At 53.0% G+C, this 13,953-nt stretch overlaps 1 protein-coding gene across 1 annotated transcript; it reads right to left on the reverse strand.

The window, feature by feature from the left end:
- Nucleotides 1-437: 437 nt before the first annotated feature.
- NT5M (5',3'-nucleotidase, mitochondrial) lies at nt 438-13,053 on the reverse strand. Its single transcript, XM_068978583.1, has 5 exons — nt 12,796-13,053; nt 10,101-10,201; nt 5,186-5,246; nt 3,843-3,957; nt 438-938 (listed from the first exon to the last, which is right to left on the reverse strand). The coding sequence occupies exons 1-5, from the start codon at nt 13,051-13,053 to the stop codon at nt 796-798; spliced, it is 678 nt and encodes a 225-aa protein (XP_068834684.1). The 3' UTR covers nt 438-795.
- Between the last annotated feature and the right edge of the window lie 900 nt (nt 13,054-13,953).

Below are 13,953 nucleotides of genomic sequence, written 5' to 3' on the forward strand. Positions count from 1 at the left end.
GGACCCACCTGCTGTTTTCCTATCCTTCCTCCTGGCCAACTTAGGCCCGGAGCCCGAGGGGCAAGCAGGGGGTTCCTGGAGGGCAGCTGTGGGGAAGACAGCAGAAGTGGATGAGAAAGCACAGGCAGGGGTGGCTGCTCAGGGGGCTGCTTCCCACTCGGGGACATCACAGCTGCCAGCATGGCGACCTCCACCAGGTCAGGGCCTGTCATCCCTGACCCCATGCAGCCCATGGTGAGGCAAACCTGCCAAGCTGTGCCTCCCACCCACCTCTCACCTCTTAGCTCCCAGCTGGACACCCAGGGACCAGATGCAGAGGACCTTGGGGTGGGGACTAAGAACAGCATTTATTGTTCACGCCTCCAGCGAACACCCCAGCCTGCAAACCCCCAGGTTGGAGTGGTGGCCGAGCCCTTCAGCTGGTCAGAGGCCGGGCTGTGAGGTCCCCTGCATGGAGCCAGCATGACCTGGAACTCGCACCGTGTTGCTGGATCCAGGCGGGTCCCTGGGGGAGACCCCACTGGGTGTCAGGCAGGCGGCAGGGGCTGAGGTTCAGAGGGGCCGCTCGACCATCTGCTCCTGCATGGTCCTCAGACCAGGTAGCTGCCGGCAGGGAGGGGGCTTCCCTGAGGGAGGGGAGGACTGCCCCACCGAACAATGCCCCAGCTCCTCCCAGACCAGAGGCCTGAGGTCGGCCTGGGCGCCTGGTGTCCTGTCCAGGCCCCTGGGCCCGCCCTGCACTGAGGTCCGTGGAGGGCCCGGCCAGGCACGTACAGGGCCGGGGCTCAGCCCAGCTCAGTGGGTCCGCTTGCTGTCCAGAATTGCCCTCCAGTCATCTGCCCACGAGTGCAGCCTGCGGCTGGGGGGCTGCAGCTGCGTGTGGCGGTTGTGACAGGCTGTGAACAGGACATGCTCCCAGCTGGGATTCGGCTCAGCTCCTGGGGGAGAGAGTAGTACCTCAGGCCCATGGCAGGAGCCCCAGGTGGGTCACACCAGCCCACTGGATGAGGACCTCCTTGCAGCTCTGGACCCCATCACAGGTGCTCATTGGAGGCTGACCCTCAAGATGTCTGCCTGACCTGCCCCCATGCCCAGCCATCCTGTCCCCATGCCCAGGCCAGCTTTGTCACCAGCTGTTGACCGTGGGTCCCGCAAGTCCCTCAAGCTTCAAGTCCCTCGTGTGGATTCCACTTTCTGGATGCTGATGGGGGTAGAGATGAGGATGTTTCCCCAGCCAGTTCCAAAAGTAATCAAGGAAGGAATGTTTCAAGTTTTCCCACTGAGGTGTCCGAGAGAATAGGATTTAACCCCGGAACTGCTGACGACCACCAGCAGGGAAGCATCTGCCAGAGCATGCAGGCAGAACCAGGAGACAAAGAAACCGAATCTGATGGATGTTGTCTGAGCTCCTAGATTCAGCCACACCTGAAGCCCTCCCAAGAAGAAGAAATGTAAAAAGGCAAAATGGTTGTCGGAGGAGGCCTTACAAATAGCTGAGAAAAGAAGAGAAGCAAAAGGTAGAGGAGAAAAGGAAAGATATACCCAACTGAATGCAGAGTTTCAAAGAATAGCAGGGAGAGATAAGAAAGTCTTCCTAAGTGATCAATGCCAAGGAATAGAGGAAAACAACAGAATGGGAAAGACTAGAGATCTCTTCAAAAAAATGTGAGATACCAAGGGAACATTTCATGCAAAGATGGGCACAATAAAGGACAGAAGCAGAAGATACTAAGAAGAGGTGGCAATAATACACAGAAGAACTATATAAAAAAGATCTTAATGACCCAGATAACCACAATGGTGTGATCACTCACCTAGAGCCAGACATCCTGGAATGCGAAGTCAAGTGGGCCTTAGGAAGTATCACTACAAACAAAGCTAGTGGAGGTGATGAAATTCCAGCTAAGCCATTTCAAATCCTAAAAGATGATGCTGTGAAAGTGCTTCACTCAATATGCCAGCAAATTTGGAAAACTCAGCAATGGTCACAGGACTGGAAAAGGTCCATTTTCATTCCAATTCCAAAGAACGTTCAAACTACCACACAACTGCATTCATCTCACATGTTAGCAAAACAATGCTCAAAATTCTCCAAGCCAGGCTTCAACAGTACGTGGAACTGTGAACTTCCAGATGTTTAAGCTGGTTTAGAAAAGGCAAGGAACCAGAGATCAAATTGTCAACATTCCTTTGATCACAGAAAAAGCAAGAAAATTCCAGAAAAACATCTACTTCTGCGCTTCATTGACTATGCTAAAGCATTTGACTGTGTGGATCACAACAAACTGTGGAAAATTCTTAAAGAGATGAGAATACCAGATTGTCTTACCTGCCTCCTGAGAAATCTGTATGCAAGTCAAGAACCAACAGTTAGAACTGGACATGGAACAACGGACTGGTTCCAAATTGAGAAAGGAGTATGTCAAGGCTATATATTGTTACCCTGCTTATTTAACTTATATGCAGAGTACCTCATGTGAAATACCAGGCTGGATGAAGCATAAGTTGGAATCAAGATTGCTGGGAGAAATATCAATAACATCAGATATGCAGATGATAGCACCATTATGGCAGAAATCGAAGAGGAACCAAAGAGTCTCTTGATAAAAGTGAAAGAGGAGAGTGAAAAAGCTGGCTTAAAAGTCAACATTCAGAAAACAAAGATCACGGCATCTGGTCCCATCACTTAATGGCAAATGGATGGGGAAACAATGGAAACAGTGACAGACTATTTTCTTGGGTTCCAAAATCACTGCAGATGGTGGCTAAGGCCATGAAATTAAAAGATGCTTGCTCCTTGAAGAAAAGCTATGACAAACCTAGACACATATTAAAAAGCAGAGACATTACTTTACCAACAAAGGTCAGCCTAGTCAAAGCTATGGTTTTTCCAGGAGTCATGTATGGACGTGAGAGTTGAACCATAAAGAAAGCTGAGCACCAAAGAATTGATGCTTTTGAACTGCGGTGTTGGAGAAGACTCTTGAGAGTCGCTTGGACTGCAAGGAGATCCAACCAGTCAATCCTAAAGGAAATCCGTCCCAAGTGTTTATTGGAAGGACTGATGCTGAAGCTGAAACTCCAATACACTGGTTACCTGATGTGAAGAACTGACTCATTGGAAAAGACCCTGATGCTGGGAAGACTGAGGGCAGGAGGAGACAGGGACGATAGAGGATGAAGTGGTTGGATGGCATCACTGACTTGATGGACATGAGTTTGAGCAAGCTCTGGGAGTTGGTGATGGACAGAGAAGCCATGGGGTTGCAAAGAGTTGGACACTACTGAGCTACTGGATTGAACTGAACTGAACTGAAGCCCTCCCACCCTAGCTTTTCAGTTTGGTGAACCAATCATTTCTCCTCGCCTTGTTAAGCAAATTCAAGGTTTGTTTATTTTGAGGGGAGGGGGACACCCATAAGCAAAAGGAAAAAATACAGCTCCCAAACCACCTTCAACTACAGAAATTAGGTTTTGCTTTCCTGGTTTACATATTAGATTCAGTCCAAAATTAGTTTTCAGGAAAAAAGAAAGGATTCTGTTGCTAAAAAGAAATGTTTGGCAGCCAGAGTCTGGCCCTCATTTGACAGGAAGGCAAGGCTTCAAGGTATATGGTGACTCAATCAAGGCTGCCCCAGTGCATTACCCCTGGGTCGGACCGCTCTCCCTGACTCCCTGGGGGTGCATGTGGGGAAGAAGCTTGTCTCCCTGCAAGGGAGGAGGCTCAGCTCAAGGTTCAGGGCTGGACAAGACGCCTCACACAAATCTGGTGACTGTGGGGCTGGGGGACGGGCACTCAGGTTAGGGCCCCCATGCCCCCCCCCCCACTTCAGGCCACTTGCCTGTGATGTCCACCCGGTCGTCTATGAGGAGGTCGGCGGAGACCACAGTCTTGTCTCTGGTCAGCACCATCTGCTCCAGGAAGTCAGGGCCAAAGTGCTTCTCCACCCAGGCATACTGGAACGAGAGCAGGCCAAGGGGAGGGGGCCATGAGGCCAGGGCACTGCCAGGGAGACTGCCAAGGGGAGGGGGCCATGAGGCCAGCACACTGCCAGGGAGACTGCCAAGGGGAGGGGCCATGAGGCCAGCGCACTGCCAGGGAGACTGCCCACGTGCAGGGGACCACAGGGCCGTCCCGGTCCACAACTACGAAGCGGCAGTACCGCTGCTCTGAATAAACACCCCAACCCAGCTCAGGTCCCTTGTGCACCCTGCAAGGCTCCAGCTCAAGGAAACCGGATGCAACCCTTAGGTGCGTCATCCCTTCCAGAAGCCCTGACCGGCCTGCCTTCCAGGCCTACCTGAGCTTTGGTCTGGAGGCCACATGAGAACTGGACCCACAGCAGGAGTGGGTGTGTGGTGCCAGAGCCAGGGATACAGGCGTGTCTGGGGGCTCCCCCAACACCCTGCTCCGACTGACCTTTCCCAGCAGATGGGGAACCCGCACAAATGACCCACTTCTCTTAAAGCCCCTCCACGGTCACAAAGTAACACGAACATCCCAGAATAACTGGGTGCTGTTAGGTTCACAAAACCGCTTCGTAAGGCTGTCTCCTTGCCAAGCTGGGTCTGTGAGAACAAGCTGACATCTGGACCATCCAGGACTCGGACACTCCAGGCCTGGCTTTGCTTAAAAACCCTTCAGAGGCCTTGGGGTGCCTGTTGCTTGAAGCCCAAACCACTGGTTCTGTAAAGGCCCTGCCTTTCAGCCTCCTCCTCCCCCTCCCACTTCTGCCTCTGCGCCTCCCCCAGGTCTCTTGGCCTTTGCTCAGCTGTCCCACCACTCACAACTGGTCCTCCCAGTTCCTCCCTTCCCCAGGGAGCCAGCCTGGGCTTCTGGGCTTCCTCCCTGCTGGCCCACAGAGCCTGGGACACCTGTCTCTTTTCCTGCCACGCTGTCCTCAGCTCCCAAGAGCAGAGAGAGGCATTTTTAAGCCCCAGATGCCCAGTGTTGTAGCAGGGGCCTGGTAACTGTTTCCTGAATGACAAATGTATTTACTTTTTTATTGCTAAAGTAATGGCTAATCAGAGATTTTAAAAAATCAAGAAAAGTCAGAGAAACATCTATAGTTGACAGAATTTCCTTCCTTTTTTTTAACGTTTGGGAGGAGGCCCCGGCCCAGACCCCTAGCCTGTCCCCAGGATGCAAGCAAGGTGAGCAGAGGCTCCACAGCAGGTGTCTCACCTTCTCGAAGGGACAGTACTTGTACATCTTGATGGGGCTCGTGCAAATGAAGACGTCAGTGCTGGGGAGAGAACGGGCTGGTGAGGCTGTGTGCCCACAATCCCCCTGCCTGGGCCCACACCTGCCCCCACCCCCCTGCCATGGCCCCGGCCACCACGTGGGACACCAGCCCGGAGCCTGCAAACCACACGGCAGCCCACAGGCAGCCAGCCACGCAGAGGTGAGGAGCCACCACCCAGACGTGATAGGAACTACTGGGGAAGGTGAGCAGCATCCAGCCAGGGAGGCTTTACAGGACAGAACCAGTTATCAGGGACATCAGGGCCCTGCTCGATGCGGAGCCAAGAAACCTGCAAGCCAGAGTCTGGGTCAAGGGCTGGTCCTCCTGGGCCCTCAGGAACCCCTGAGGTTTGTGCTGTACCAGCGCCTCCCACAACCCCAGACCCAGCACCCACCAACAGTGCCAGCGGGTCCCCTGCCTCTCGGGGTCGCACCCGTGGGACACTGTGTCCCAGCTCCTTCTCTCTGCAAAGTGGTCCCGAGAGGCCTCAGTCAGACTGCGGCCCTGGATCTCTCCTGCTGTGTCTCCGTGGAGTTGCCTGTTCCGGACATTTCATGTTAATGGAACCCCACAGAACGTGGTCTTGTCCTTTGGGGTTGTGTTTTCAAGGGCACTGGAACTTCAGGCCTCTTTCTCACCCGGTGACATCGCAGTGATGCACATGCTGCCAGGATGGAGGGCGCAGGTGCTTCCCCCAGGCATCAAGCTGCTGGGGACACCAGTGCTCAGGGCCTAGTGGATCTGCACCTCGATTTCTCTCGGTGCGACTGCTGGGTTACAGCAGGCTCCATGCCCAGGGGACATGGCTGCTGAGGCAGCAGCTGCATCTGTTTCGATCCCACCATCAGTGACAAGGACTTCAAGCTCCCTCCATCCTTGTCTATACTCGTCTTTCTTGTCATGGTCGTTCCGTGGGCTTCCCACTGTGATTGTGACTCATTTCCCTAAGGAGAATAACGCGGAGGCAAACTTCACATGCTTAGCTGCCATCTGGAGCTCTTCTTTGAAGAAATAGCAAACTCAGCGCCCGAGCCTGTGGTTTTAAAACCTAAGTGAGATGACACCCTTCTCTCTTCAACCACGTGCCCCATATCCTTCCTGCTCCACACTCGCTGAAACCTTGGACTCCTTTGTTACCAAATCAGCATGACCCTTGCTCTCCTGGGGCCTGTACCCCTGCCCACTCTGCACTTCACTATTCACTTCGACCCTGCAGGTCGGGGGTCAGATGTCACCTTCTTGGAGAAGCATCTGTACCTGAACGAGCCCCTCCTGGGCAACCTCCAACACAAAACATTAGACACAAGACACTTGGTTTATGACTCGACCCCTCTCTCCGTGCAAACTTTGGGGACAGACTGATCATCAGAATTGTCTACCCAGCTAAGATCCAGAGTGGAAGTAAAGGGCCAATGCATGTCGCAGGCTGGAATGTCTGCAAAATAAAGCAGCTGAGAAAAAGCTCCAGAACCCACATGCCTCCTCTGCCGCCCCCTAAAGAATCCTCAAACTTGTCTGCAAACTAACAAGTTCTGGGAACCCACCTCACCACGAAAAGAAGCCTCTCATGGACGTTCCCCATGCTGCTTTGGCCAAAGGACACTCTTCTTGCTGCTCACCTATTAAATCCTGCCAAGTAATAACAGTGGCAGCTAACGCTTACACTGTGTGCATTTTATAGGTAAAGAGACCGAGTCACAGAGAGTTTAGAAACGTGCTATGGGTCTGATTCTGGAGAAGTGGGCTCACTCTGGTTCACACTGAGCCTTAACCATCATGCATCCCAGCTCCCCAGACTACAGCTGGTGAGTGTGGTCCAGACAAGAACAGAGCTTTTAAAAGCTTTATATGGAAAAAGATAAAATAAAATAAAAGCTTTATATGGGACTCCTCTGGGGGTCCAGTGCTTAAGAATCTGCCATGCAATGCAGGGGACACATGTTTGATCCCTGACTGGGGAACGAAGATCCCACATGCTGCAGAGCAACCAAGTCTGCACCCCACAACTAGAGAGTCCATGTACTGCGACCAGAGATCCCCACACAATACAACCAAGACCCAAAACAGCTGGAAAAAAAACAAAAGGCTTTGGTGCAAAAGCTTTTTACACGTTCTCTGCCTCTCTGGGCTTTTGCTATAGGTGGAAGAAGTTGTATCACACCACTCCACTGTAAATCAAGTTCAAATCATAGACTAGAACAGAATATACTGCTCAGAGGGCCTGATGTCTATTTATCACGTTAGAACCTTGAAAGCTGATGAAGTTCAAAGGCAGTTACATGGTATGTGCATATGTGCTGAGTCACTTCAGTCGTGTCCGACTCTGTGTGACCCTATGGACTGTAGCCTGCCAGGTTCCTCTGTCTGGGATTCTCCAGGGAATAATACTGGAGTGGGATGCTGTCCCCTCCTCCAGGGAATCTTCTCAACCTAGGGGTTGAATCCACGCCTCTTATGCCTCCTGAACTGGCAAGTGTGTTCTTTACCACCAACACCACCTGGGAAGGCCAGTTACATGGCACTGCTGCTGCTAAGTCGCTTCAGTCATGTCCGACTCTGTGTGACCCCATAGACAGCAGCCCACCAGGCTCCCCAGTCCCTGGGATTCTCCAGGCAAGGACACCGGAGTGGGTTGCCATTTCCTTCTCCAATGCATGAAAGTGAAAAGTGAAAGGGAAGTCGCTCAGTCGTGTCTGACTCTTCACGACCCCAAGGACTGCAGCCTACCAGGCTCCTCTGTCCATGGATTTTCCAGGCAAGAATACTGGAGTGGGGTGCCATTGCCTTCTCCGGTTACATGGCACAACCAAGGCCAAAGCACACCAAATATTTGATTTGTCATTGTGACTACTAAATTCAAGCAAAACTGTGACCAATAAAAGTTATACAAGCCTAGAAAGAAATCTTAACATTTATGGGCAATTGACTTTCGACAAGGAAGCCAAGACTATTCCATGGAGGAAAAGAAGGGCCTTTTCAACAAACGGCTCTGGGACAACTGGATTTCCCACACGAGAAAGAAGGAAGTAGAACCTAACACCACATGAAAAAAATTAACTCAAAATGAATCAAACAAACTGAACAAAAGAGCTAAACCTATACCACTCTTAGAAGAAAACACAGGAGCAAATCTTTGTGACCCTGGGCTAGGCGAAGGATCCTTAGAGATGGCACCAAAAACACAAACAGCAAAAGAATACAACAGATAAATTTAACTACATCAAACTAAAAACTGTGGGTTCCAAAGGACACCAGCAAGAAAGTAAAACAACAATCATAGAATAAGAAACTGTATTTGCAAGTCATATATCTCACACGGGACTTGTTACCCAGAATAAATAAAGAGCTCTTAAGAATTAACAATAACAAAAACGACAAATAACCCAATGGAAAAAAAGTTAGCCAAGGATCTGAATAAACATTTATCCTAAAAGGACAGACAGCTGATATGCACACCAAAAGAAGCTGCATAGCATTTGTCTTTAGAGAAATGCAGATTAAAACCATAATGAGACACCACATCACACCCACCAGGACGGCTGGAATAAAAAAGACCACAGCTAAATAAAATAAATATATTTTTTTAAAAAGAGACTTCCCCGGTGATCCAGCGGGTAAGACTCCACCCTCCCAATGCAGAGGGCCTAAGGTGTGATCGCTGGTCAGGGAACTAGATCCCCACATGCTGCAACTAAGACCTGGTACAGCCAAATAAATAACAAATAAAATAAATATTAAAAAAAATAATAAAAGACTACAGCCAGGGCTGGGAGGAGGAGCTGGATCCCTCTGATGTTACTACTGGGAACGTAAAACGTGCAGCTGAAAACAGTTTGGATTCAGCCCATGACCCGGCAGTTCCACTCCTGGGTACACACCTAAGAGAAACAAAAACAAGCGACCACAAAGACCTGTAGGTGAATGTTCACAGCAGTGTTAGTCTCCGTATTTAAAAAGAAGAAACACCCCAAGGTCTACCAGTTAATGAGCAGATGGACAGAACACAGTGGACCACAAGACTGACAGTCACTTGGCAGTGAAAGGAGATGAAATACTGATTCACTCTGGGACACAGATAAACCGGAAACATGCTGAGTGAAAGAAGTGGCCACAGAAGGACAGATACCATAAGAAATGTGTATGAAACGTCCAGAAGAGGCAAATCCAGGGACAGGAGGCCTACTGAGGTTGCCATGGGTGGTGGGGGGAGGGCAGCGACTGTGGATGGTCCAGGGTTTCTCTGCAGGGGATGGGGAGCGGATAGGCTGTGAAGCTGATGTTGGTGATGGGTGAACACCTCTGTGACTCCACTGAAAACCACCTGGGTATGGGCTGCATGAATTACATCTCAGTAAGACGACTGTTTTTTAAGCTCTCAGAGGATGAGCACTGTGTTACTGGGTTGCGGTGGGCACTGGTTCCGGGTGCAGGGGGGCTTCAGCTCACAGGGTCAGGCGGATGTCTCCCCCTCCTCCTGCTGCCACCTCCTCCCCATCTCTCCCAGGTCCCCACTGCACCCCTTCACACATGTGGCCCTGTGTTATCACAGTCTTCCTGAGTGATGTTCTGTTCACCGCCTGCTCTCCGGCTGGACTATAAGCTCCAGGGTTGCAGGGAACGAGTCTAACAGTGGGTTCTCAGGGATTTGTTGAATAAATGAACCCAGGACACCCAGCAAAGCACGTCAAACTAGATTCCACATTCTCCCAAGTTACTAGATGGAAGCATCTTAGCCTGCAGAGAGGCCCTGGAGGATTTACCAAACCAGCCCATGCAGGGTGCAGGGCAAGCAGGAGGAAGACAGGCAGAGGGCACGCAGGACGGGGCGTGGACCCTGGGCCGGGACAGACTTACCTCTCCAGGTTGGCCATCTGTTTCACGGCTTCCACAGCCCCAGGGAGAGGTTCGAGGTCAAAGAAGAAGTTCTCAGACTCCCAGATGCTTATGGCCTTCTCCTGAGAAGAGGGGGGAAAAAGCAGGTGACACCCGGGGTCCTCAGCACCCTAAGCCCCACACCTGAGGGTAGTCTTCCTGAAGGCGGGTTGGTGGAGTGGGCATGTACTCCAGCACCTCTCCAGTAGGGGCCCAGCTTCCACAAGGGTCCAGCAGGAGTCAGCTACAGGGTTCAGAAGCTGGCTTTGCTGGAGGCCCCATGGGAGTCAGAGGGCGGGAAGGCTGGGCTTCAGGAACCATGCCCTTGCCTGATTCTAAGGGCCAGAGCACCTTGGAGGCTGCAAGGGTGGGCCAGGTCCTGCCTCGATGCTGAAGCCCTCACTCACATTCAGTAGCTGGAGGAGCTCAGGCCCTTCCGAGCCCCATGGAATAAGGGCATAGGCAGAAGGTGGGCATGGCTGCTCAACACCACCAAAGCAGCTCCTTATCTGTGCTATGTGTTGGGATGCCAATAAACAGTTGTTTTTTTTTTAAGTATTCTGCTGTTTTAAAGTTTAAAAGTCCCAAATGCAGACCCTCATTTCACATGTGAGAAAACCAAGGCTCAGAATAGGGACAAGACCGACTTAATGTCACACAGCAAAATGGTAGCTTCCAACCACCTGGCGAGGAGTGCCCACTTTATGCTGCTGGCCACATTCAAGTCTGCAGTATGCCACGTCCTTCCAGGGCCAGGCCAAGGGGAAAGTGAGAAACCCCAGCCTCTGAGAAGCAAGAAACAGACCCCCTCAGGTCAGAAGCCCCCCGTCCCAGAACAAGTGCTTCCCCCACAATGAGCACACGGAGGTCACACAGGTTGGAGGTTAACTCAAAGGATTTAAGCAAACCAGTGCTTACTGCTAACATACACTATGTCTGACTCTCACATCCCTCAAGGGGCAAGAACTGCCATCCCCAGGATACAAATGAAGCAGCTGGGCTTCACAGGCTGTTTTCAAAGCCACTCTCTGTGACTGGTGGAAAGCAGGCTGGAGAAGGAGTCAGAAGTGCTGGCCCTGGCGGTGTGACCTGGGCTAACCACTTCACCTCTGACCAACGCCCAGCTTCCCTTCCTATCCCCAACCTGCCCTGAAACCCTGGTCAAGGCATTTCTTCTCTCTGAGATCAGTTCAACTGTCCAACAGTGTAAGATTCTAAGTCAGTTACAATGAGCTATGCCTTCCTCTGCCCTGCTTACCCCTCGGTATGTGAAGATCAAAGGAAATACAGACAGACCCATGTTTTGTAAACCATGGATGCCTCCACGCGTAAGCTGGGTGCCTGACTGGGTGCTTCTCAGGCAGACACTGGACAGTTGTGCCACAGGAGACCCAGGGAGGTCCTGCTGTGAGCGGTGCTGGAGATAAGGTCACATGTGCCTCTATCAAAGCCCCATTGCCTGCAAGGTTCCCAGGGGCTGAAATGCACAGCAAGCTCTTGCAATAGCCCTCCTTGGTGCCCCTGGAGCTCTGCTCCCAGGCCTTGGAAACCAGCAAATCATCCCCACAGAGCCAGAGTCTGCACATGGGCACAAGGGACTGGCAGAGCCACTCGCCTGAGAGCTGGGGGTGGGCTTCCCTTCCGCATGGTAACGCAGTCCTGAGAGGAAAGAGGTACTGAGACTGCGCTGCTGAGTGCCCTTTGTGAATGAACACACACAGGGCACAGGAGGACGTCAGAGCCTGCAAAGTTACTAGGGCGTTTTTAACTGGGTATCAGGACTGGGAGGAGTCAGCACCCCAGGCGTGGTGTTTGTGAACAGAAGGGGCACTTGATTTCCTTTGGAACACTGGCCCCTCCACAAACCAGAATTCTGTCAAGATGCCGTTCGTGAGTCACAGAGCTGGCATTTGTTGGGGGAGGACAGAGGACAGGACCGGATGACCTTGGGACGCAGACAGACTGTTGGATCCTGGCTGCCCCTTTCACAAGGGAGAAAATCAAGCCTGCCTCAGAGAGGAGGGGATGCAGGCTAGCTGGGTTACAGAACAGGCTCTCAAATCCTATCAGCTCCCCTGGCAGCCACCTCAGAAGGCCAGCTGAGGGACAGCAGAAAACACTGGGCCTCTAGGTTGGTCCAGGGCAAAATCTGGCTCCTTTCACGAAGCAGTTTAAACGTACAAGCCAAGCCATCTGTCTGGGAGCAAGCCTGGTGTCCCCTCTCCATACACTATGGACTCAGAGAGTAGAGCACCGCGGGAGGCGGCCTGTCAGAGCCCAGGGGCTCAGAGGGGCTGGCAGGGCCAGTGGATTAAGCCAAGGAGTAGACCCAAACCCACCGTGACACTGACTCCCTGTGTGCTGTGATGTCCAGAAAGGCTCACAATCTCTCTGGGCCTAATTCTACTGGGAGCCACGCTTTGCTGTAAAAGGGTGAAAAGAATGGATGCTAAAGATGCTCATCAAATCCACGAGGAAGAGAAAACAGTAATGTGACTTGAGGCCAAGTACATCCAAAATTAAGGTCAGTTGAAGATGGAGAGTTGGGTATATTACGGTTTATGTACTCCTGAATTTTGAGAAGCCCTCGATGACAGCCAACAGCGTGGCCCCCCAGGACTCGGTGCTACGGGAGGCGAGCCCCAGGGCCACGCGCGCCCGGGGCGGGGATGCTCACGCTCAGCCCGGGCTGCAGACGGCCGTACTGCTCCGACACCCAGAAGCCGCGCCGGTCCTCCAGCGCGATGAAGGGCTGGTCGGGGAAGCGCGCGCGGAACTTCCTGAGGAAGCCGCCCTCGAAGTCGGCCAGCACGCCGTCCATGTCCACCAGCACTCGCAGGGCGCGGCCGGCAGGCCCACCCGACGCCCAGCGCCGCCCTGCCGGCCCCGCCGCGCCGCGGGGCGTCCGCGAGCACCAGCCGCGCAGCCGGATCATGGCCCCAGGCGGGCGCTCGCCGCGGGCACCGGGGCCATGACGGCGGGAGAAGACACTGCGGGCCCGGGGCCGGGCGCCGGGCGCGTGGGGTGCGGGGAGCGCACAGAGCGCGCGCGGCGCCGGGGGCGCGCGGGGTACGGGCGGGGGGCGCGGGGCGCGGGGGGCAAGAGCGCGCAAGCTCCGGCCCCAAAGCGAGGCTGCGGTTTCGCCGCCCTTAAAGGGACCCGCGCCGACCGAGGCGGGCCTGAGGGGCGTGGCCTGGAGGATAGTCCGGGGCGCTGGGCTGTCCCCGGGGCGCCCGCAGTCCCGGTATCTCCACTGGCACCTTCTCCTGGGACTCTGGGCCTGGGCTCCCTCCTCCAACTGCCACAGCGAGGATAGAGCAGGCCTGTGTCGCAGAGACGTTTACTGAGCCCCTAGAGCATCTCTCAGTGGAGCATATGGACGAGGTCCTGCCATCTTGGAACTTACATCTTAGAAGGGGAGATGGACAGGAAGCAAATAAGCCAAGACACAGGCAGAATTTAAGGGAGGGAACCAGAAGAGGGTGATGCGCCCCCTGCTTTACAGTGACTAGCTGGAGAGAGCTGCCAGAACAGACACTCGCCTTGCAGCTATCACAAAGCCTTAATAAAACTGGCGACTTTCAAATGAATCCATAAATGAATATTGTCATGTACCCTCTTATAAGTGGGTTTTGGGAGGAGGGATTTAAAATCTTTTATTGTCACTCTGGTTGAAAAAGAGACAGTTACTATTGTTATGCTGCTGCTGCTGCTAAGTCACTTCAGTCGTGTCCGACTCTGTGTGACCCCATAGACGGCAGCCCACCAGGCTCCCCTGTCCCTGGGATTCTCCAGACAAGAACACTGGAGTGGGTTGCCATTTCCTTCTCCAATG

Source organism: Capricornis sumatraensis, chromosome 8 (assembly GCF_032405125.1).
Source record: "Capricornis sumatraensis isolate serow.1 chromosome 8, serow.2, whole genome shotgun sequence".
Lineage (NCBI taxonomy): Eukaryota > Metazoa > Chordata > Mammalia > Artiodactyla > Bovidae > Capricornis > Capricornis sumatraensis.

Coding starts and splice junctions, on each gene's coding strand:
- NT5M (XM_068978583.1), bottom strand. CDS start 13,053: ATGATCCGGCTGCGCGGCTGGTGCTCGCGGACGCCCCGCGGCGCGGCG. Junction 10,202..12,795: donor GTCTGCAGCCCGGGCTGAGC/GTGAGCATCCCC, acceptor CCCTCTTCTCAG/GAGAAGGCCATAAGCATCTG. Junction 5,247..10,100: donor CAGATGGCCAACCTGGAGAG/GTAAGTCTGTCC, acceptor TTCTCTCCCCAG/CACTGACGTCTTCATTTGCA.